At 45.1% G+C, this 23781-nt stretch overlaps 1 protein-coding gene across 1 annotated transcript in view; it reads left to right on the top strand.

The window, feature by feature from the left end:
• The window catches only part of PLXNC1 (plexin C1), a 171610-nt gene that overhangs the window by 51516 nt on the left and 96313 nt on the right, over nt 1-23781 (top strand). Inside the window, exons 7-10 of the mRNA XM_088454572.1 lie at nt 8142-8229; nt 8504-8606; nt 14492-14542; nt 17848-17978. Of these exons, the coding sequence (XP_088310698.1) occupies nt 8142-8229; nt 8504-8606; nt 14492-14542; nt 17848-17978 (373 nt within the window). The remainder of the gene's footprint in view (nt 1-8141; nt 8230-8503; nt 8607-14491; nt 14543-17847; nt 17979-23781) is intronic.

Consider the following 23781-nt stretch of genomic DNA (forward strand, 5'->3'; position numbering starts at 1 on the left):
GAAAACGGCCATCCAAAAGTGGCCGTCGCCAAGGAGGAGACAGACAGTAGAGGGCCAGTAAGGACCTCTAGCATTTGTCTCCTCTTTGGCGGTGGCCATTTTTGGATGGCCATTTTCTGAATCTGCAGCCTCCAAGCCACCTCGAGTCAGCTTTTTTCACCCCCTGCAATCCGGCATCCAGTGCACGTGCACCTCTAGCCCCCCCCTAGTTGCGGCCCTGTCTAAGGGGCCCTGCCTTTACCCAGATCTGGGTCATCTGTCTTTGATGGCGTGGCTCTTGAGATATCCGTCTTAAGGTCCGGGGGTTTTTCCAGCTCAGTCATCAGCACAATGATACAGGCACGCAAGCCTGCTTCTGCCAGGATTTACCACAGAGTGTGGAATACTTATTTTCAATGGTGTGGGCCAAGAAACTACGATCCTCAAGCATTTTGTGTTTCTAGGATTTTGGAGTTCCTTCAGTCTGGGTTGGACGTAGGCTTATGCCTAGCTTCTTTGAAAGTTCATGTGTCTGCACTTTCTGTGTGGTTCCAGCGTAGGATCGCTACTCTGCTTGATGTCCGCACCTTTTTCCAGAGCGTTCTCAGGATTCAGTCTCCCTTTGTTCCCCCAGTGGCTCCTTGGGATTTGTCAGTGGTGCTTCGGGCCCTACAGGGTCCTCCGTTTGAACCTCTTGAGTCGGTGGAACTCAAGTGGTTGACAGATTACTTCGGCCAGAAGAGTGTCAGAATTAGGCGTGCTTTCTTGCCGTTTTCCTTTTCTGATTTTTCACGAGGATAAGGCAGTGCTTCGCACCCATCCGCGTTTTCTTCCTAAGGTGGTCTCTAAGTTCCACATTAATCAGGAAATAGTTGTGCTGGTATTTCAGTCACCTGATCTCCCGGCTGGTGAGGCTTCCTTAGATGTTGTCCGTGCTCTCAAAGTTTATGTGGACCAGACTAGTTCCATCCTGAAGTCTGATTCTTTGTTCGTCCTCTTTGGTTTTAACAAAAGGGGTTGGCCTGCCAATAAACAAACTTTGGCTCGTTGGCTTCGTTTGGTTATTTGTGAGGCTTCTTCACAGGAGGGTTTACCTGTTCCAGCCTCTGTTAAGGCTCATTCCACTCGGTCTGTGGGTCCCTCGTGGGCTGCTGGCCGTGGTGCCTCAGATGTTCAGCTGTGTCTTCCATACAGACTTTTCTAAGGTTCTATGCGTTTGACACCTTCGCCTCTCAGGATGCATCCTTCGGGCACCGGATTCTCATTTCAGCGCAGGTGCATCACCGCACTTAGTTGTACTGCTTTGAGACATCCCCAAGGTCAACCCTGTGGACACCCTATGGACCCTGAAGTAGAAAACAAGAGATATGGTAAGAACTTACCTTTGTTATCTCTGTTTCTATGAAGTCCATAGGGTCCACAAGGCACCCGCCCTGGCGTTCCTGGCTACATATGGGCTATGTGGCTGGTCACTGGTTTTCTGTCTCCCTTTCTGTGTGTATGGTTCTTGTGTGTTCCAGTCTTCCTTCTCTGTTTTTTCCTCCTCCGGCCTTGGCTACTTACCAGCTAGGTGCCTGTGGCTCGGGGGCGGGGTATATAGGAGGATGGACCCAGTGCATCCTGGGAGCTAAAGCTTTAACTGTGTGATGCCCGAGGATCCAATCCAGCTATACCCCAAGGTCAACCCTGAGGACCCTATGGACTTCATAGAAACATAGATAACAAAGGTAAGTTCTTACGACATCTCTTGTTATTTAGCACAACCAGTACTGGGTCTTCAAAGCCCGGTGCTGGTTGTTGGCTTTGGGGTGAGGGGCATGGTTTTTTTTTTTTCCATATTTACAGGTGCTCCATTGGACAGATTGGCTACAGGGATACATATGTGAGTATGTGAGATAGTGTGTGCATGTGTGAGTACACGTGTGTGTATGCATGTATGTTTTAATAAAATGTTGCTTTTCTACGGTGAGTGTGTTGTGTGGTTTTTTAATATTGCTTTTGCTGTGGAACTACAGGTACCAGCAGGCCCGTAATGCCCCGCATGCTGATACTTGTGGTTCTCCAAGTACCAGCATGCGGGGGAGGCTTGCTGGGAACTAGTTCCACAGCAAAAACCAATATTCAAACTTTACTTGCACCACACTTTACATAATCAACCCGGCACCCATCGCCCAGGGGTGCTGGGGATAGCCACGGGATATCAGCCTGAGCCTGGGGTGCCCTGGAGAAGGGACCCCTTTATTGGGGGGTCCCCAGCTCTCCAGATATCCACGGCCTGGGTTGACTAGCGGCCAGGGGGTGATGCTTTGGCTGGAGGGCCCAGGTGAAAGGGCTCCCTGGCTGTGGCATCACCCCCTGCTAGTAAATACAGGGGGACCCTATGCATTTTTCCCCCCTGTATTTCCAGAACTAGGGCAGGGTTGGGGGGCACCTTTTTTTATTTTACACATTACATTTTTAACAGAGATGCGTAGATGGATCTCACTGCTGCGTTCGTGCATCTGTGACTTATTGATTTTATTTTCTCATGTGCATGTGCACTACCAGTGAGCCCTCTGTCACCCACTAATGCCCCCATTGCACTGCACCGCTGCTACTGCTCTGCAACACCACTGCTGCCGCTACCCCGCACGCTTACAGCCGCCTCGCACTCTGCACCTCACAAACCACCTCCTGTGTGCTGTCCCCTCTTCCACCTGCGCTAGTATTGCATTTTGTTGCCCTTCTCCCCTGCAGGTGTCTCGGTTTGCTCATCCAAACCCTAATAGTTAATACATTTTAAAAAGCTATGAAATTCCATAGACAAAAAAACTTACGGTTTGACATATCCCATTAAGGCTGCTTAGACATGATCTGAAAATTCACAAACCTATTTTCTGCCACTCAAACTCCAAAAAGCAATGAAATTATGATCACTAAGGCTGACGCCTTAATGGATGTGTTCCTTGCGTAATACAGATATGGTATGCCAGGACACCATGTGGTTAACTGTAGATTCAGCACTCTCACAAAGTGAGATTGCTGTCACTCACAAACTGGTGGAGATGCTAAGTCACAGAATTGTGTGCTCATTGGATTACACACATGCAGTCTATGCAACTGAGGTCTGAGCATAACATACAGCTGCGCAGATGGGATAAGAGTGTGGTGGATAGGGAGAAGGAGATATAGCGGTGTGGATGGGGCAGACAGAATGGCGTGTAGAGGGGAAGATTAGGCAGTACAGATAGGGGCGAGCCAAAGTGATGCAGATTGGTGGAAAATGGTGCACATGGGGAGAGACAGAGTAGCACACTTTGGGGGAACAGAGCAACATGAATAGGGAGTACAGAGTGGCATGGATGCGGGAAGACAGAGCAGTGCAGATGGTTAACGCCAGATTGGTGTGGATGAGGAATACAGACTAGCACAATAGGAGAACACACAACAGAAGGGATTGGGGAAAACAGATCGGTGCAAATGGGTGGGAAGACAGAGTTGTATGGGTGGGAGGGGAAAGACCGAGTGGCACGGTTGGGAGGGAGAGAGTGGTGCAGATGGAGATATAAAGAGTGGCAGAGATAAGGGTAAGACAGAGTGACGTGGTACAGATGGAAGGAAACACAGTGGCACGGATGCAGGAAGACAGGGCGGTGCACATGGGGAAAGATATATTGGTGTGGATGAGGGCATGCAAACTAGCAGAGTTGGGAGAACACACAGCTGTAGGGATTGGGGAAGTTATAGCGGCATGGAGGTCGAAGATACCGTACATGCATAGACAGAGGGCCTGATTCAGACCCGCTCGCAAGCGCTGACCGCTCGCAAGCGGGTCGATGTTTCCCAAGTGCGCATGCGCACAACGGAGGCGGCTCCGTCGTGCGCATGCGCGAGACCCGAATGATGATGGCCAAGCCGTCGTTATGGGTCTCGCACCAAAGGGGGCGTGCTGTCGATGGTGATTGGCAGCACGCCCCCTTTGGTGGGCGTGTCGGGGGTGTGGCTGCCCAGACGGAGGGGTTCCCATGGGAACGTCTACCGTCTGGGGCCGGCCCCACTGACATCACTAGTGATGTCAGTGGGAGTGCTTTTGGCTCTGATAGAGCCAAAAGCACTCCAGGGCTTGCGGCAGACGAGACCCTACCACAAGGGTCTCGTCGCAAGCCCGATGGTCGCGATGGTCTTGACCATCGCAACCATCATTTTGGCCGTTCGCTATAGCTGTGGGTGGTCACCCACAGCTATGCGAGCGGCCAGGAGGCCGCTCTTAAAAAAGATAAGGACGGCCCTGATTCAGAGCGAGCGCTCTGTCAGAGCATCCGGCTCTGAATCAGGGCCAGAGTATGATAGTTTTAGCAATTAGGGAGCTGAATGTGACACCTGCCGGACCCCCCCCGCAGCACACGCCAGGCCTCCTGTGACACCTGCCGGACCCCCCCCAGCAAGGTATTCTGAAAAACTAAATAATCCAAAATCCAAAATGCTCCTGGTCCCGAGCATTTCGGATATGGGAGACTCAACCTGTGTGTGTATGAATATGTATATACAGTCAGGTGCATAAATATTGGGACATTGATAGAATTTTCATATTTTGGCCTCTATTCACCACCACAATGGCTTTGAAATGAAACAAACAAGATGTGCTTTAACTGCAGACTTTCAGATTTAATTTGAGGGTAATTACATCCAAATCAGGTGAACGGTGTAGGATTTACAACGGTTTCTATATGTGCCTCCCACTTTTTAAGGGCCCAAAAGTAATGGGGCTATCAACTCAAAAGCTATTTCATGGACAGGTGTGGGCTATTCCCTCGTTATTTCATTATCAATTAAGCAGGTAAAAGGTCTGGAGTTGATTCTAGGTGTGACATTTGCATTTGGAATCAGTTGCTGTCGACTCTCAATATGAGATCCAAAGAGCTGTCACTATCAGTGAAGCAAGCCATCATTGGGCTGAAAAATCAAAACAAACCCATCAGAGAGATAGCAAAAACATTAGGTGTGGCCAAATCAACTGTTTGGAACATTCTTAAAAAGAAAGAACGCACCGGAGAGCTCAGCAACACTAAAAGACCCGGAAGACCACGGAAAACAACTGTGGTGGATGACAGAAGAATTATTTCCCTGGTGAAGAAAAACCCCTTTACAACAGTTGGCCAAATCAAGAACACTCTCCAGGAGGTAGGTGTATATGTGTCAATGTCAACAATCAAGAGAAGACTTCACAAGAGTGAATATAGAGGGTTCACCACAAGATGTAAACCATTGGTGAGCCACAAAAACAGGAAGACCAGATCAGAGTTTGCCAAACAACATCTAAAAAAGCCATTACAGTTCTGGAACATCCTATGGACAGATGAGACAAAGATCATCTTGTACCAGAGTGATGGGAAGAGAAGAGTATGGAGAAGGAAAGGAACTGCTCATGATCCAAAACATACCACCTCATCAGTGAAGCATGGTGGTGGTAGTGTCATGGTGAGGGCATGCATGGCTGCCAATGGAATTGGTTCCCTTGTATTTATTGATGATGTGACTGCTGACAAAAGCAGCAGAATGAATTCTGAAGTGTTTCAGGCAATATTACATGATTATATTAAGTCAAATGCTTCAGAACTCATTGAACGGCGCTTCACAGTGCAGATGGACAATGACCCAAAGTATACTGCAAAAGCAACCAAAGTGTTTTTTAAGGCTAAAAAGTGGAATGTTATGCAATGGCCAAGTCAATCCACTGACCTGAATCCGATTGAGCATGCATTTCACTTGATAAAGACAAAACTGAAGGGAAAATGCCCCAAGAACAAGCAGGAACTGAAGACATTTGCAGTAGTGGCCTGGCAGAGCATCACCAGGGATGAAACCCAGCGTCTGGTGATGTCTATGCGTTCCAGACTTCAGGCTGTAATTGCCTGCAAAGGATTTGCAACAAAGTATTAAAAAGTGAAAGTTAGATTTAGGATTGTTTAGTTTGTCCCATTACTTTTGGCCCCTTAAAAAGTGGGAGGCACATATAGAAACCGTTGTAATTCCTACACTGTTCACCTGATTTGGATGTAATTACCCTCAAATTAAATCTGAAAGTCTGCTGTTAAAGCACATCTTGTTTGTTTCATTTCAAAGCCATTGTGGTGGTGAATAGAGGCCAAAATATGAAAACTCTGTCAATGTCCCAATATTTATGCACCTGACTATATATATATATATATATATATATATATAATATATATATATTTTTTCATTGATAGGGACCCCCACACGTTTGTTGCCCAGGGGCCCCCACTGATCTTAATCCGGCCCTGGCCCCATGCTAGGTGCAGATTCTCCAGCAGACAATGGCCCCCAGTGCAAGCGATTATGCATCTGAGTTTGCAACCACTTCAGCGACACGCCCATGACACACCCAGAACACAGCCATAAGACAAACCATCTCTGTCTGACCTCCCTGTCACCTTGCAGTCACCGCTGAGGACGCTCAATACATTTTTAAGACATTTCTGAGAACATGTCTCAATCGCAACTGCAAGTCTGTGCGCACGGACTGTGGATGTATGTACAGTGCAACTTATATGCATGCGCAGTACAAAGATCTTGCTCAACTGCATCCGACATCGACATTACATCCACCTCAGAATCAGGCCCAGTATGAGTTCCGCTCCTGGTAGTGACTATGACAGCGACAGAAGAGCCGGCTGGAAGATAGAATGCAAAGAGAAGAGAAGTAGGAAAGTAGGCGGTGCTGCTGGATTTTTAATAATGTAGACTTTTGACAGGGCGAAGGGCCCGTCAACTTGTATCTTGCCTCCGGACAAGTAGGATGAAGTTTCACCACTGTTATGGGGCCTTGATAGAGGAGCTTCTACAGTGTTTCTTTTTACCAATCAGGGTGACTCTCACTGTGGGTGTCTCCCGTTACATTAGATTTATCAAAGCTTGGGGAGAGACCAAGTGGAAAAAGATCAAATGCCAACCAATCAGTTCCTGGCATTTTTCAAACAGCCTGCAAAATGACTGTTAGAATCTGATTGGGTGGTACTTTATCTCTCTCCAAGCTTTGATATATCTCAGCCTATGTCACATCCAGGATGTTGTCCTTCTCTGAAACACACCTGAAGAAGCCAACTATCAACCGCAAAACTAGTTTAGCAAATCCCTATCTGCAGATGGTCAGGAAAATTCAGATAGATTTGCTGGATTGCAAAGGAATTTTATTTTAATTAGATTGCTCATTGTTTTTTCATTGTGTTACGACAAGGCATATTGTATGCCATTTAACTCTGCACGTGTCAGCAGACATGCATGGTTGCAGTACAGGTGCGAATTAAAAGAGATGGGGGCCTGTGCACAGTCTCCGTCTTAGCCCCTTCTCTCTAGCCTAGAAACTAGCATTGTGCCATATTCCAGGCGATTTTTCTTCTGCACATGCGCAAATCACCAGGAAAATGGCAGCTGTGTCATTTTAACAGTGATTTGTGCAGCACTGTCGCTGCGGATGCGGGACTCTAACAGTACGTTTCGAAAAACAAGGGTGCAGGATACATCACTGTTGCAGCAACAACTGATGTTACCACAGGAAGAGCCAGCTCATTGTGAAACTCACTAGTGCCACATTTGTGGCTTTATTTAACTATGAGCGTGAGTAGACACAGAGACTGTTTTATAACACGTGGCATTTTTGTGTGTAAAGTTTTTATTATTTTGAAACAAAAAGGAAAGTGACCTTTTCTTTAATGACTAACAATTATTGTTGTAGAAATTTAAACTTTAAAACAAAGGTGTTGGTATACTAAACGGGGGTGGCACAGTGCCCTATTGCTGTTCTACAAGGCTGGAGTCACATGTTCCAACCAGGGCCCTGTCTGTGTGGAGTTTGTGTGTTCTCATTTTGGCAAACTATATAGAGTCACACATGGCTATTCTCACAGAACTTCCAGGAGAATTTTAGGGAGAATAGACCAGCTTCAGGGTTCCACCTACTACCCCAGTGAAGAGGGCAGTCTGTGGGATTGATGTCGCTGTGTGCATTATCTTCCCCCCTCAGAAAGTTGGCAAGTATGGGTATAGTAGAGAATCAGTGAGTGTATTTGCTAACCAAAGCCACATGCTACTGATCCTTCCTGTCACGTCTACGACCAAAATATGATTTATTATATTTAATAATACACTTTAATTTTACTTTTCAGAAATCATAACTGTTGAAGCAAAAAGTAATAGTGGAACTGTCTCTGCACGTTTACAATTTAAGGATTGCTCGCAATATTCGGTGTTCAGGTACTGTGCAAGTCTATAGTGTACAAGTACTGTTTTTAAATGGTATATGTCATTTATTAAATGAAAACGGATTAGATTTATCTTAGTGATGTCATAAAGTCATCATTAGATCACATACATAGGAGTAATCATGGCTACAGGAAATGAGTTAGGAAGAAGCATCAGCTTTAATACCTGATTACTTGTCCTAAAACTTATATTACCTTCTACACAAACGTGTAATACAAACAATCTCTGCTGGGTTTTATTATTCAGATGTGTTTCTCTCTCGCAGCTGCTTGGAGTGCATATCCAGTGGATGTTTATGGTGTACCAAGGATTCTTCATGTAGTTCTCCTCTGACTCCATTGGCTGGATGTGCAGATTATGCAGATGAGGTAAATGTAATGTACTATCGTCAGTGTGCGCAGTGTCATTGCAGCGCAACAACTAGACTGATTTTGAACAACTCTTCCACAACTTCTCCTTCTGATGGTCCCAGCTTTGGTTGCCTGTGTTTTGCCATGTCCATTATAATACTTTTCAGCTAACATACAAAGCCATTAACAAACCTGCACTGATATATGTTCACTTGCAAAAATTAGACATGTGCGCTGACCCTTGTGTTTTGGTTTTGGCAAAACCACCCTTAAATGTTATGGTTTTGGTCTTTTCTGGTTTGGTGTTGGATTTTTTTATAATTGATAAAAACAGCTAAAATCGTGTAGTATTACTGACACTTGTCTACTTTTAAAAAAGCATTTCAGGAATATTGTGGAAGCAACGCCTAAGAGCGTGGCAGTAAAGTGGGCGTATACTGCTGCATCTGAGCATTGTTGGATTGTTGCTCAGTACAGTATGATGTGTTTGTTGATGAAAAGACACTTTGTACTTTTCAGGGCTTGTTCATGTATTGTGTTCTACTGACTTGTGGTTCCATATAAGTGGCCACGAGAAACCTTATTTGGAAATGCATCATGCTGTACTTGCCAACTCTCCCTCATTGTCAGGGAGACTCCCTGCCTCACTGAAGAGTCTAGAAATCTCCCTGATTGCACCTTACCCCCATTATGTAGCTGCTATAGTAAAAAAGAAACCGATATATACATTCAAATGGGATCATTAGTATTATGTCCCTGCATTGGTTATAAGACACAATGGGGCAGATGTATGAAGCTCTGGAAAGTGATAAAGTGCAGAGTGGTAAACAACCAACCAATCAGCTCCTAACTGTCATGTTACAGGCTGTGTTTGAAAAATGACAGTTAGGAGCTGAGTGGTTGGTCGTTTATCACTCTCCACTTTATCACTTTCCAGAGCTTCATACATCTGCCCCAAAGATCCCTATGGCTACATGCATTTTCTGAAAAGTATCAGTGTCTTTTCATCAACAAATAGATCTTACTAACTGCTTTTGGGCTCATTTACATTTGGATGTAAGTCAATATTATGACACACCTCTCAGATGTAGCAGTACATGTCCACTTTAATGCCGCGCTCATAGGTGTTGCTATCACAATCTCCCTGAAATGCTTTTTCAAAAGTAGGCAACTATGAAATGCATGTAGCCACAGGGATCATTGTGCCTTATTATAACCAATGCCAGGAAATGGCACTGATGATCCCATTTGAATGTATATATCTCTGATTTATTTTTTTCTAAGTATATAACAGCTACATAATGAGGGTAAGGTACAATCAGGAAGATTGCTAGCCTCTTCAGGGAGTCAGGGAGATTGCTACTATTTCAGGAAGTCTCCCTGACATTCAGGTAGAGTTGTCATGTATGATTTGCACCTGTTCAATGCAACACAAAACATGAGATACAGGACCCGATTCAGACCTGCTCAATAGCAAGCGATCGCTCATTGCTGGCGATGTTTGCAAATGTGCGCATGCATACAGTTCGCAGTGCACTTGCGCAAACTAGTACGAGCGATCGGGATACGCTCGCTCGCCCTGCAAAGACAGCACAGAGGTATGAGTGACAGGAGAGGCCGTTTGTGGGTGGTAACAGGGGCAGGGCAGTAGTAACGGGGGAGTGGAGTTGCAGACGGAGGCGTGCCTGAGTGTTTAAACGCTGTTTCAGAGGTGTGCATAATTAACAGCCAGCGTCATAGGACACGTCACTTGCTAGAAATATACACTGAAGTGCTCGCAGTGCTTGCGGCAGGGTATAGTCAACCTCAAGCACTGCGATCGCATCCGATGGTGCTCGATGTACCAATGGTTTCATGCACTTCCTGGAGATGACATACGCAAGTGGATGTCTTTATACAGGCTGGTGGGCGTCTACACACAAAAAGTGATCGCTCGCCAAAACAAAGTGAGAGTGCTTATGACTTGCCCTGCGAGCCGCTGCCTTGACGTCACTTAGCCGAATTTCCATACGCTTGGAGCGAGAGATCGCATCAACGGGTCTGAATGAGCTCCTCAGTTTTTAAATTTAAGTTCCGAATTTACAGCAGACCCAGTTCTACTCGAAAGCCCAAAAGTGATTCAAGCCTGGATTTGATTCGGAATCCCAAAGTTCGGATCTGTTTGGTTTTCAGTAAAGCCAAACCGCACATCTCTACAAAAATACTGTGATAAGTGTGCGGAGGGGATTCACAGGGACAGAGCTTTAACGCAAACTCTGTCCCTGCAACATACTTGCCTACTTTTGAAAAAGCATTTCAGGGAGATTGTGAAAGCAACACCTACGAGTGTGCGTTAAACTGGGCGTGTACTGCTATATCTGAGAGGCGTGTCATAAAATTGATTTACATCCACATGTAAATGAGCCCCAAAGCAGTTAGTAAGATCTACTTGTTGATGAAAATATACTGATACTTCTCAGAAAATACATGTAGCCTTAGGGATCATTGTGCCTTATATCCAATGCAGGGAAATTATACTAATGATCCCATTTGAATGTTTATATCTCTGTTTTTTCTTTTATAGAACAGTGTCATAATGGGGGTAAGGTGAAATGAGGGAGATTGGGAGACTCTTCAGGGAGACAGGGAGATTGCTGCTATTTCAGGGAGTCTCCCTGACAATGAGGGAGGGTTGGCAAGTATGCCCTGCAAGGGATTTTTGGTAAATCCCTGTGATATTGGCTGAATTCGCAATGCGAATTCAGTCGGTAATATCACACTACAATCTGCATTCAATATGCGGATTGTAGTAAATAGAGCCCAATGAAACATAAACTGTTCATGTAGAGTTACAGTTTGTGTAGCTTGTAGAGCGGGCTGTGTAGCAATATATATATATATATATATATATATATATATATATCTATAGAGAGAGAGAGAGAGATTGATTTGGCTTGACAGTGAGGGTAGTATACTAAAGTTACAGTATGCAATTCACATACAATATAGTCGATGTTGTATACATAGTAGGTGCATGGTCAAGGTTGGCCCCATACCACATATCCTGCACCTGAAAGAGTCCCCAATGGTACAGTACAGTGCAGAGCCTCCCCCTACACACACCTACCTCCTCTGTAATCTGCCAGCAACGCCATCTTTCAGATGATATCTTCAGAAAGATGGCACTGGCATATTAGGTATCAAAGACATTTAGATAGTGCTAGATAGCGTTTGTTATGCACCATCTTCCCAAACATATCACTGGAAAGATGGCAATACCCACAGAAGGTAGGGGGCCTGCTGCATGGAAGGGGGCCCTTGAATACAGTCAATGAGCCTGATTCAGCAGTTCACGCTAGTGCACTGCTGAACACAGATTCCCGATGGTTATGAATCCGCGCAAGCGCACGACCCATTCTGCGAGTGTGCAGAATGGGTCCGGCTAATACGATCCAGCAAACTGCCAGTGATGCATACTTGCCTACCCTCCCGATTTGGTCGGGAGCCACCTGAAAATCGGGTGCCACTCCCGACCTCCCGGGAAGGCAGGCAATTCTCCCGGCTGCCACCCACCCCTCCTAACCCCCCCGCAATAACCCCTGCAACTCCCACAGCGGGGGGGAGGGGCGGTGATGCAATTCGCATAATTTTGTCCCCGCCCCCTACTTCACAATGCTTATTTTATCGGCATTGTGTAGTGGGGGTGGGGCCAAACTGACGCGATCTCGTGACCCTGCCACGCCCACAAGTGCTGTCACCCGCCCAGCCACTCCCCCTTGTCCCGGCCACGCCCCCCCTCGTCCTGCCGATCTGGCTGCTCCCTCCTAGAAGGAGCAGCCAGAAATTCGGCAGGTATGGTCTGCTGCCATTTGTGGGTGAGGAGGGGGCGGTGATGCACTCCGTTTCCCGAAACGGAGGCAGGGGAGGGAAGAAGCCAGGATCTCCGTTGACTGACAGAGATTTCCTGGCCTCTTCCTCTAAACTGCGCCGGCCGGCTGCGGGACCCCATGGGTCACCGCAAAATTGGCTGATGGTACACAGATTATGCGATGGCTGCATTGGATAATGCATTATGGTATCTGCAAGGATCGCAATTGCAAAGCTGCCTGTGTGCAGCTTTGCAATTACGATCCTTGCAGAATCAGGCCCAGTGTCTGGAAAGTGTTATGAATAAATAATAAAAACACATTTTTTATGTAAAATACAGTTAAAAAAACAGATGCTCATGCAAATGAAAGTATTAATTAAGCTCAAGTAATTACAAACGTTTCCTGCCTTACCTTTTAAAAGATCGTGGCCCCAATTTATTAACAAGTTTTATTACCAAAACAAGTGATAAATATCACTGTGTATGATAAATGGTGCTCCAGCCAATCAGCTCCCAACTGTCATTTTGCAAACAGTTTGCACCAGGGATCGAGCACCCACAAGTGATCAACCTCCTGACAGTATCATATCATTCTCACTTGTAACTTCCTCTTATTTCATCCCCAGCATCTCCTGGCCTCTCCTATCTCTTCCCTGGCCCTTCCCCATGAGGCCATTGCCCTCTTTTGGGTGTATTTTTATGTCCCTTTGAAAAATGAGGGGGGCGCCAATGTTCTTTCTGGCACAGGGCACCAAAAGTTTAGTTACGGCTCTGGGACTCATCTGCGCAAAAACAACCTAATTGCAGTATTATTTGTCCCTGCAACTTTACTTTTGCCTTCTTTTGTATATTTGTTAATATTGTTATACAATGAGCTATGCAATTTACTTATATTATTAACCCCTACAGCTAAAAAAAAACCTAGCAGTCAAACAAAAAATGTCAATCATCAGAGTTCAAGTCTATGTGCTATACAGATACTGGGGGAGATGTATTAAGCGCCAAAGCGGTATCAGCGCATGCTATGCACCCCTGTCATTATCGGCGCTGCTATCTACAAGATAGCAGCGCCGATAGCCTGGGCAATGTATGAACGGTCAGTTCGCCTGACCGTTCCGCCCTATCGACTATCGACAGCTGTCGATAGTCGATAGCTACAGCCTGGCGATGCCCTATCCCCACAGCAGGGACAGCGTTGTCCATGCTGCGGGGGCTACCGGCTCCAGGGCTGCACTCGGGGATCTCGCGATACTTGTGAGATCCCGCGCATGCTCAGTGGAGCCAGCCGGGACAGAGACACAGCGCATCAGCACTAGGCTGATGAGCTGTGTACTCAGGCAGGGATCAGCGGAGGGGGGAGTTAACGCTCCCCTGCTCCGGCCGATTAGATGTTCACACATCTCATCGTTAGTGCTTCCTGCTTCGCCTCGGTAAAGAGGCGAATCAGGAAGCGATATAGCGGCACTTAACGTGCTGCTATAATACATCTCCCCCAATGTACAGTATGAAAAGTAATGTGCAATAAATTGGTTGTAGTCACTTGGGGGCCAGGTCAGAATTGCACAAATCCGTTTTGCAGACTTATCGTGCGAGTTTTAGCACTGCATATACTTCATAGACACTTGCGGCTGAATGGACGTAACTAGGTGGTTACTACGGGTGCTCACATGTAGGGTACGTTTAGTAAGGGTGTCTATATGGAATTGTGGAATTTGTGCGCACAATGAGATTCATCTGTTTTAAGATAGATTTCTTTTACCAAGGATAGGGCTGGTGCAAGTGCTAGCTAACAGTGATAATGGCTATGACACCAATCATATGGTATAAAAACGCATTTATCTCAGTGTGCGCAGAGCGCGGCGGCATGTGATAGCCATTTGTACATGTCTGTGCATAACATGCAACTTTCTGTCATTATTTTCATACTTTTTAGTTAAATTACAGGGCTGGGGTTTGTATAGGAATGAAAATGTGTTCTTAACTTTATGCAAGTACATCCCCAAATTGCCAAACAAAAGGCCATTACTCATATTGAATTTTATTTTTAATACTACAGGCAAAATGCAAAAGCACTGAAGACAAAACAGCACTGAGGACGCCATCTAATGTAAGATCACTTTTTATATATTTCTAATAATAATAATAAAAATAATAATAATAATAAGTTAAATAGTTCCAAGCTATTGTATTTTACAGTGGAACTACAGGTGCCAGCATGCCTGCCCTTTTGCACTTGTGGAACTACAAGTGCCAGCAGGTGTCCGGCCCCCGTACCCCCACCGTAAAATAAATAGTTAAAAAAAGACAGAACACACACACCGTAAATAGTAAAGCTTTATTACATACCTACCTATCCCATTCATACATACTTACCTACTGCCAGCTGGTCGGTCCACTTCTCCCATGTAGAAACCACTGGGTGTACCTGAAAAAAAGATCTGATACTCACCTCCATCCTCACACTGCTCTCCATAGCATCCCCGTACTTGGCAACATAACAAACTGAGAAGCCGAACCCATACCCATACCCATACGGACAAGTATTGCTATGTGTGTTGTCACACATACCAATACTTCGCGAATGACAGCTGATGGGCCTCTTCGTGAAATCCCATGGCCCGCCAGCCAATCCCATTTAGTCTCCATTGGCGAAAACGGCTGTGTTTCGCCAAAAAAAGGCTATATTTTTGCCAGAAAACAGGCAAAAAAGCAATTGCCGAAAAAAAACTTGGAGAAAAGTTTTCTCCATCCCAGACCAGTCGAAAAAAAATGCAAAATCCTTATTTTTGCCTAAAAATGTGGGGATTTCTTTCAGAACCTCTTGGACACCCCCTAATGATAAATGACCCCCCCAAAAATGTGTAAGTTGCTCAATTTGTCGAAAAATGACCGCGCAATTTTGGGTAAAAAAAAAAAACGTTGAAAAAAGATCCGTGGGACCTTTTGTCCCACGATGTTCTCCGCAGTAATACAGATAGGGCCTCGGACACACTGTAACAAGACGCTACAGCATATTGTTACAGTAGCGCTAATGACAGCTCTGTGCTTGAGCTATCATTAGTGCCGGGCGGCCAGCCCGCGTGGGCTTAGCCAATGAGCGGCTCCTCCACGTGGGTTCCAGCCAATGAGCGGCCGTTAATGTTAAGCCGCTGCTGATTGGCTGGCCGCCCGGCACTAATGATGGCTCAAGCCCAGAGCTGTCATTAGCGTTACTGTAACAATATGCTGTAGCATCTTGTTACAGTGTGTCCGAGGCCCTATTTGGATTATTGCGGAGAACATCGTGGGACAAAAGGTGAGTATTGGATCTTTTTTTACAGGTACTTCCATTGGATACTTTATGTTGAGAAGGGGACGTGAACATCTGGAAGAAGATGAGTATGTGAGTGTGTATGGATGTAATAAACCTTTATTTTCACGGTGTGTGTGTCTTGTGTTTTTTTACACATTTCGTTACAGGTGAACTACAGTTACCAGTGGCCCCTTAATGCCCTGCATGCTGGTACTTGTGGTTCTCCAAGTACCAGTATGCGGGGTAGGCTTTCTGGGACCTGCAGTTCTACTGTAAAGACAATGTTGTTAATTACATTTTTAGCACTACACTTACACTATCAACCTGCCACCCACCACCCAGGGGTGGCGGGGATAGCCCCGGGCTATCAGCCTAAGCCAGGGGTGCCCTGGAGAGGGGGACCCCTTTATTGGAGGGGTCCTCAACTCCCCAGGGATGCCTGGCCTGGGCTAACTAGCGGTCAGGGCTGATGCTGCAGCTGGGGGGCCCAGTGAAAGGCACCCCTGGCTATGGCATCAGCCCCCCGCTAGAAATGGTCCAATGCTGGTTTTAATTATAGGGAAACCACTACGCAAATTTTTTACCGGCCCTGCAGCCTGGTGCTGGTGCTTAATGTACGGTGGAACCCTACTCGTTTTGTTCCCCGTCATTTTAGGTACCAAGGCAGCCTGGCAAGTTCGGGGTTGGTTAGTCTGTTGGGGGGTGGGGAACCTCACGTAATTTTTTTTTTTTAATAATTAACCCTACTTAAACAAGTTAAAAAAAAAACATACACGAATCACAATGATTTCTATATGTTTCAGCCAAACTGGCAGCTCAGGAGATGGATGTTTAAAACTTCTATTTCACAGTGAGTTTGCTACAATCTCACACGAGATTGGAAACTCGAATCCTAGTAAATTTGTGAGTTGCATCTTTTTCATCTAAAGTACTCCCTATTTTGGCCGATGGTGAGTTTTTTCGTTTGCAAATTCACATGAGTTTTAACAGTGAAAAAAGAGAACTCACTTCCAACTCACTCGAGTTTATCTTTAGTAAATTTGCGAGATGAAAAACATGGCTAAACTCACGTGAGTTTAAACTCACACAAACTCGACCCTTAGTCAATTTACCCCTATTAGTGAAGTGATATGTTCTTAGCATGCCAGGGAGGATCTTAATCTAATTGTACAATTAATTTGATTGCTATTTCCTGGGCTCGTTCATTAATACCCCTTTTCCACTAACTTCAAAATCTCAGGTTATTACTGCATGTGAGCGCGCATCAACATGGGATTTTGGTAAGGGGAAATGGCTCCACTCGTGTCCAGTCACCCGGGAACCCAACCATGCTAGCGAGCAGGGTTATTCCTGGGAAGGACCCGGGTAAGGCTCAGTGTAAACAGCACTGTTTACAGCACGGGGCTGAGCCGCATTCTGGCGCAAGGAGATGATGTCATAATCCGGCTGGAAAAGGGGTTTGTCCTGGGTCTGACCTGGTTTGGAATTATGTCCCAAATCTTGGACCTGGGACTTAAGTGGGAAAGAGGTATTATTACCCATGTCTATTTAAACAAAACTGTATATAGTCACTGCTCTGGGATATAATGCAGAGCAACAAAAATGAACAACCCTGTAATGGTGGGTACACACTAAACGATATGCTCCCTGAGCGATATCGTGTAGTGTGTCCCCGGCAGGCTGTGCTCAATGTCGTTCATGACATTGAGCACAGCCGCTGAACGATATCATTAACGATATCGTTCAGCGCCGGGCTCTCTCCCCCATTCCCCAACATGCAGCAACCTGACGAGATCGTCAGGTTGGCCTGCATGTCAGCCCGATGAACGATAATGACGAACGACCCGCGGGAACGCGCGTCGTCGTTATCGTTCATCTTTTTGGGGTTAAAAATGGACGATAAAGTGGACGACTGAATGATAACGATATCGTTATCGTTCAGTCGTCCACTCTATCGCCCAGTGTGTACGCACCTTTAGATGATACTTAAGTCTACAACTCACAGAAGAGAGCTAGAAAGGTTATGTAGTGAAAGTTACTGTAGTCCTTGTACTAATCAGTGTCAGTAGAACAATACAATTTCTTGCTGAGAGTCACATAATTTGTTTTACTCTTACCAGGTCTCCATTACATCTGTCATACCTAACAGGGTAACATCTGCAGGAAAGAAGAATGTCCTAATTATTGGTGACAATTTGGTGACATTGTCAAGAATGTTTTTATTGGGTAGCGACAACTGCAAACCACAGCAGTAAGTATGTCACTTAGTGATCCCTATGTTATATTACATCAAGAACTTCAATTGTAGACTCAATAGGTTCTACAAAATAAACTACAATATAGGTAATACAGGGAAGATACTATAGGGGGCTGCAGACTCCTCAGGCTGATCTGGAATTTTATTCATAGATAAAGTTTCATTTAGAGTTGTGCGGTTCGGTTTACATGGAAACCGAACAAATCCAAACTTAAGGGTTCCGAGTCGAACCAAGTCGGGACTCGCATGTTTTCAATTGCATGTTAAAGTCCCTCCCTCGTGATTGGGCATCATTTCACACTGGAGACTGGAGGGAGAAGGTGTGGGTATAGGGCCACTTGCAAAAAGAAAAACGATTAGGAGCAGTGGTGGCTCTATCCCGGCTGGTGATGTTTGGCAGCATTTGGGGTGACAGTTGGTGTGCCTCCCCTATTTGAATTTTGGACTGCGCTGCAGCCTCACCTCTGGAGCCGCCACTGATTAGAAGCTCTGTGTATTGTGGGCTGGCTGCAGCACTCTGTGAAGCACAAAAAAACACCATAGGAGTGGACTGCAGCACTCTTGTTGCTTGTTTGTTACTAAAAAAGCCTAATAGGGCACTTTTTTTCTAAAAAAAAAAAAAGATTAGGAGCACTGTGTAAAAGGGGCATTGTAGAGGCTCTGTGTGCTGCTGCAGTACTGTGATGCACAAAGTATGTCATAGGTGTGGACTGCTGCACTGTGTTACTTAAAAAGCCTACTGGGAACAAAAAAAATTATTATAACATCATCATTACTATTACAGTGCCACCCTTATACTAGGAGCGATGTGAGGTAGTATGTTGTGTGTTCAGGTACAGTAAAAAAATTTTTATATAAAACGTGTGTTATAATATTAATGTCATTATTAGGGTGCCACCCCTCTTATACTAGGGGCACTGTGAGGCAGTTTATCATGTGTTCAGGGCCTTCAGACGCAGTTAAACCATCCCCAGAGGAAATAAAGTTCAAGAAACGACATCTGAAATCTAAACAATAATTCACAATGTTAAAGAAAACATCACTTCTAATAATAAAGGGAAAATTTACTGCCAAAAAACATAAAATTGTCAACATTGACACCTCTACCATGACTCTGATATAATAAGCATCAATAGAATGGCGGAGGATTAATGGTGCATACACACGATCAGATTTTTCCTTCAGATATGAACGATAACGATTTAAAAATCGTTCAGTCGTTCATATCTGAAGGAAAATCGTTCATATCTGACATGCCTGAACGATGGACGATCAACGATGCGCGTTCCCGATGGTCAGATAACGATTTCTGACATCTGATGGGTTTGCAGTCAGACTTGGACGATTCCATTCATTTTAATGCAGTCAAAAATCGTTCAATCGTTCAAATCGTTCAAATCGTTCAGATCGTTTAATCGTTCAATCGTTCATCTGACAAATCTGACAAGTCTGACAAATCTGACCGTGTGTACGCTCCATAATTTAATGACAATGTACAATTTAGCATGTCACAGTGCTTTTGATTACTGGGAGGAAAAAAGGCAATTTGGAGCCGCTTGTACCCACTAGCTTTGGTGTACTTAAGCTGCCCACCCTCCAGTGTGTACTCGGAAAGAGTGTTTAGCACAGATGGGAACCTTGTGAGCAATTGTCGTAGTAGGCTACTTCCTAAAAATTTGGAAAAACTCATGTTCATAACAATGGACTACAAATTTATGAAGAAGACCTTTGCCGCTAATATCAACAAAGTACAGAGAATTCTGTAACGGTAGATTCCAGTGGGGATGAGCTAATATTGTGTGGTGATGATGTTATCCCTGATGAGGGTGAGGAGGAGGAGGAGGATGATAATGACAACTTCCCAGAGTAGAGATGATTGGCCACACTGTTAGCCACCTTAAGCCCATTAGTAGCTTGTTTTGTGGGCAACCCAAACAAACCAAGCACTTCAGACACAAACGTGGCAGTCCTTGTAGCTGAAGTGCTTGGTTTGTGAAACTGTGCATGTCCTTTTTAATATAGAACATAATTCCCAAAGACAATTCCAGCGTGCACCATATTTCATTATGGACTTTGCCAAAATTGTGTGTGTTTGACAGGCACCATATATTATAGTAATTTACTGGGGCATTGGTGTTCTGTAGTTTGCAAGACCATCTCTTTTTTTCGGTCTTTCAATAGTTATAGGTTTTTTAGAGTTTTTTTTGTGTACACATTTAGATGTTTTTGTAACAAAGCAGCTTGTACACTTTAATAGTTAAAACGGAGCATTTTCCCTTTCTTCTCCACCCACCAAGTCACGCTTTCTCGCCCCTTCCCCCCTTTTTGTCTCTGCCCTAACCCAACACTTTATCCCCACCTCTCCCTCTCACTCCTCCACTGTCCCCTCTATCACCACCCTCTTACTCTCTATCACATCTCTAAACCTGGTAGAAGGGGTCAGAGTTCACACCAACTAGCATTAAATTGTAACATGACAACATCATTTCTATCAGCAGTTGTTTTTAAATAAATAAATATTGGAAACGTAATATTTATTTAATATTGTATTATTTGCAGAATTGAAATGCTATTATCATCATTAGTTTGCCACAAAATACATTAATTAAATAATTGTGCCCAATATATATAATTATTGACAACTGAATACATATGTACTGTATAATGTATATTATGGTCTGGCTAGACAGATAGTATGATGTTTGCGCAATCTCACAGAACCATATTCTGACAGTTGTTAGATGAAATCACTATTGAATTTTGCCTTACAAACCCTCGCTGCACATTGCCTGTGATTTGCATTTTAACCTTCCAAGCCATTTGGCGTAAAATCTGGCAGTTTGAGGGTCAAAATCACTGGTGATTTGCAGCAAATTTGAATTTGCCATCAAGATTCCACTCCACTACATTTCGCCTATCTGTCTCCTATAGATTTCAACATCCTTTAAAAGTGCCTTATGGAATGTGCATAGTTGGAAGCAATTTGTGCAAAAAATAAGGTGTAAAAAGGGCAGTTTTTTGCAGCTTGTAGAGTCGGAGTTTTTAGCCATGTGCACCTGGTTTACATCAGGAGATGTGGTTCCATAGTGTTGCTACAGTGCCCATTTCATACACAATACAGTCTGTCTGGATATTGTTTTTACTAAATTAATAAAGGCTTATTTACCATGTAAAATACAATTAAACACATATGCAAATTCAATATGAAAGTACTAAATAAGTTCAATTAAATACAAACATAAATAGAAACGCCTGCGGATTGTTATCATGCCTTCGTAGTTTGCGCAATGGGGCAAGCACCCACAAGTTATCCGCCTCCTGAGAGACAAATGTGCATTTTTATTGTGATCTGTATGGGATGCATTTGCATGAACACCCCCTTACTGTACTTTTGCAATGCTTTCATGCTCCTGCCATCCTTTATTACGCCCCTCTGAGTGTAAGGAGGGGTAATTGTAAAATGCATTCAGATCTACATGGGCAAAGCTGATGTGCATGTGCAGTACAAAACAAATCCATAAAAGTGTTTAAACTAGGGGTGTGCACCGGCCACTTTTCGTGTTTTGTGTTTTGGTTTTGGATCTGGATCTTTCTTCGTGTTTTGGATCTGGATTGGTTTTGCCAAAACCACCCTTCCGTGTTTTGGGTTCTGGGTTTTGTGTTTTGGATCTGTATTTTTTTGAAAAAAAGCACAAAAACAGCTAAAATCACAGAATTTGTAGGTTTTTCTGCTCCTATGCTATTATTAACCTTAATAACCTTAATTTCCACTCATTTCCAGTCTATTCTGAACACCTCACACCTCACAATAGTGTTTTTATGTCCAAAAGGTTGCACCGAGGTAGCTGGATGACTATGCTAAGCAACACGAGTGGGCGGCACAAACACGTGACCCATCTAGGCGTGATACTGCAGTGGCAGACAGGATGGCAGTTTGAAAAACTAGGCCCCAAACTGTACATAATGCAAAGAAAAAAAAGAGGTGCAAGATGGAATTGTCCTTGGGCCCTCCCACCCACCCTTATGTTGTATAAACAGGACATGCACACTTTAACAAACCAATCACTTCAGCGCCAGGGTCTGCCACACAACTGTGGCTGAAATGATTGGTTCGTTTGGGCCCCCACAAAACAAGCTGGCAATTAATGTGTCCCTGCACAAACTGGCTCTACGGAGGCAAGATGTCATCCTCATCCTCCTCATCCACCGATTCCTCACCCTCTTCAGTGTGTACATCCTCATCCTCACAAAGTATTAACTCGTCCCCACTTGAATCCACCACCACAGGTCCCTCTGTACGTTCTGGAGGCTGGTCTCCCTGGAAGAGCTGATAATTCATTTTGAAGAACATCATCTTCTCCACATTCTGTGGAAGCAACCTCCTACGCCTTTCGCTGACAAGGTTCCCGGCTGCACTAAACACTCTTTCGGAGTACACACTGGAGGGGGGGCAACTCAGGTAAAATAGAGCCAGTTTGTACAGGGGCCTCCAAATTGCCTCTTTTTCCTGCCAGTACAGGTATGGACTGTCTGACATGCCTACTTGGATGCTGTCACCGATGTAATCCTCCACCATTCTGTCAATGGTGACAGTATCATATGCAGTGACAGTAGACATGTCAGAAATTGTTGCCAGGTCCTTTAGTCCGGACCAGATGTCCAAACTTGGTCCTGCCTGCCCTGCATCACCGCCAGCGGGTTGCTTAGGATACCTAAGTTTTTTCCTGGCAGCCCCAGTTGCGGGAGAAAATGAAGAAGGAGCTGTTGACATGTCATGTTCCGCTTCAGCTGACAGTGTGTTCACCAGCAGGTCTTTGCACCTCTGCAGGCTTGTGTCGGCCGGAAAGAGAGACACCACATAGGCTTTAAACCTAGGATCGAGCACGGTGGCCAAAATGTAGTGGTCTGATTTCAACAGATTGACCACCCTGGAATCCTGGCAAAGCGAATGAAGGGCTTCATCCACAAGTCCCACATGCCGAGCGGAATCGCTCCGTCTTAGCTCCTCCTTCACTTTCTCCAGCTGCTTCTGCAAAAGCCTGATGAGGGGAATGACCTGACTCAAGCTGGCAGTGTCTGAACTGACTTCACGTGTGGCAAGTTCGAAGGGCTGGAGAACCTTGCACAACACGGAAATCATTCTCCACTGCGCTTGAGTCAGGTGCATACCCCCTCCTTTGCCTATGTCATAGGTGGATGTATAGGCTTGTATGGCCTTTTGCTGCTCCTCCATCCTCTGAAGCATATAGAGGGTTGAGTTCCACCGCGTCACAACGTCTTGCTTCAGGTGATGGCGGGGCAGGTTCAAGAGTGTTTGCTGGCGCTCCAGTCTTCGGCACGCAGTCGCTGAATGGCGAAAGTGTCCAGAAATTTTTCGGGCAACCCAAAGCGTCTCCTGCACGCCCCTGTCGCTTTTCAGAAAATTCTGCACCACCAAGTTTATTGTGTGAGCAAAACATGGGACGTGCTGGAATTTGCCCAGATGTAATGCCCGCACAATATTGGTGGCGTTGTCAGATATCACAAATCCCAAGGAGAGTCTAAGTGGGGTAAGCCACTGGGCGATGATTTCCCTCAGTTTCTCTAAGAGGTTGTCGGCGGTGTGCCTCTTACTGAAACCGGTGATACACAGCGTAGCCTGCCTTGTAACGAGCTGGCGTTTCTGAGATGCTGCTACTGGTGACGCTGCTGCTGTTGCTGCGTAAGGTGATACATCTACCCAGTGGGCTGTCACAGTCATATAGTCCTTAGTCTGCCCTGTTCCACTTGTCCACATGTCCGTGGTTAAGTGGACATT

Source organism: Taudactylus pleione, unplaced genomic scaffold, assembly GCF_031769625.1.
Source record: "Taudactylus pleione unplaced genomic scaffold, aTauple2 ptg000040l, whole genome shotgun sequence".
NCBI classification, from domain to species: domain Eukaryota; kingdom Metazoa; phylum Chordata; class Amphibia; order Anura; family Myobatrachidae; genus Taudactylus; species Taudactylus pleione.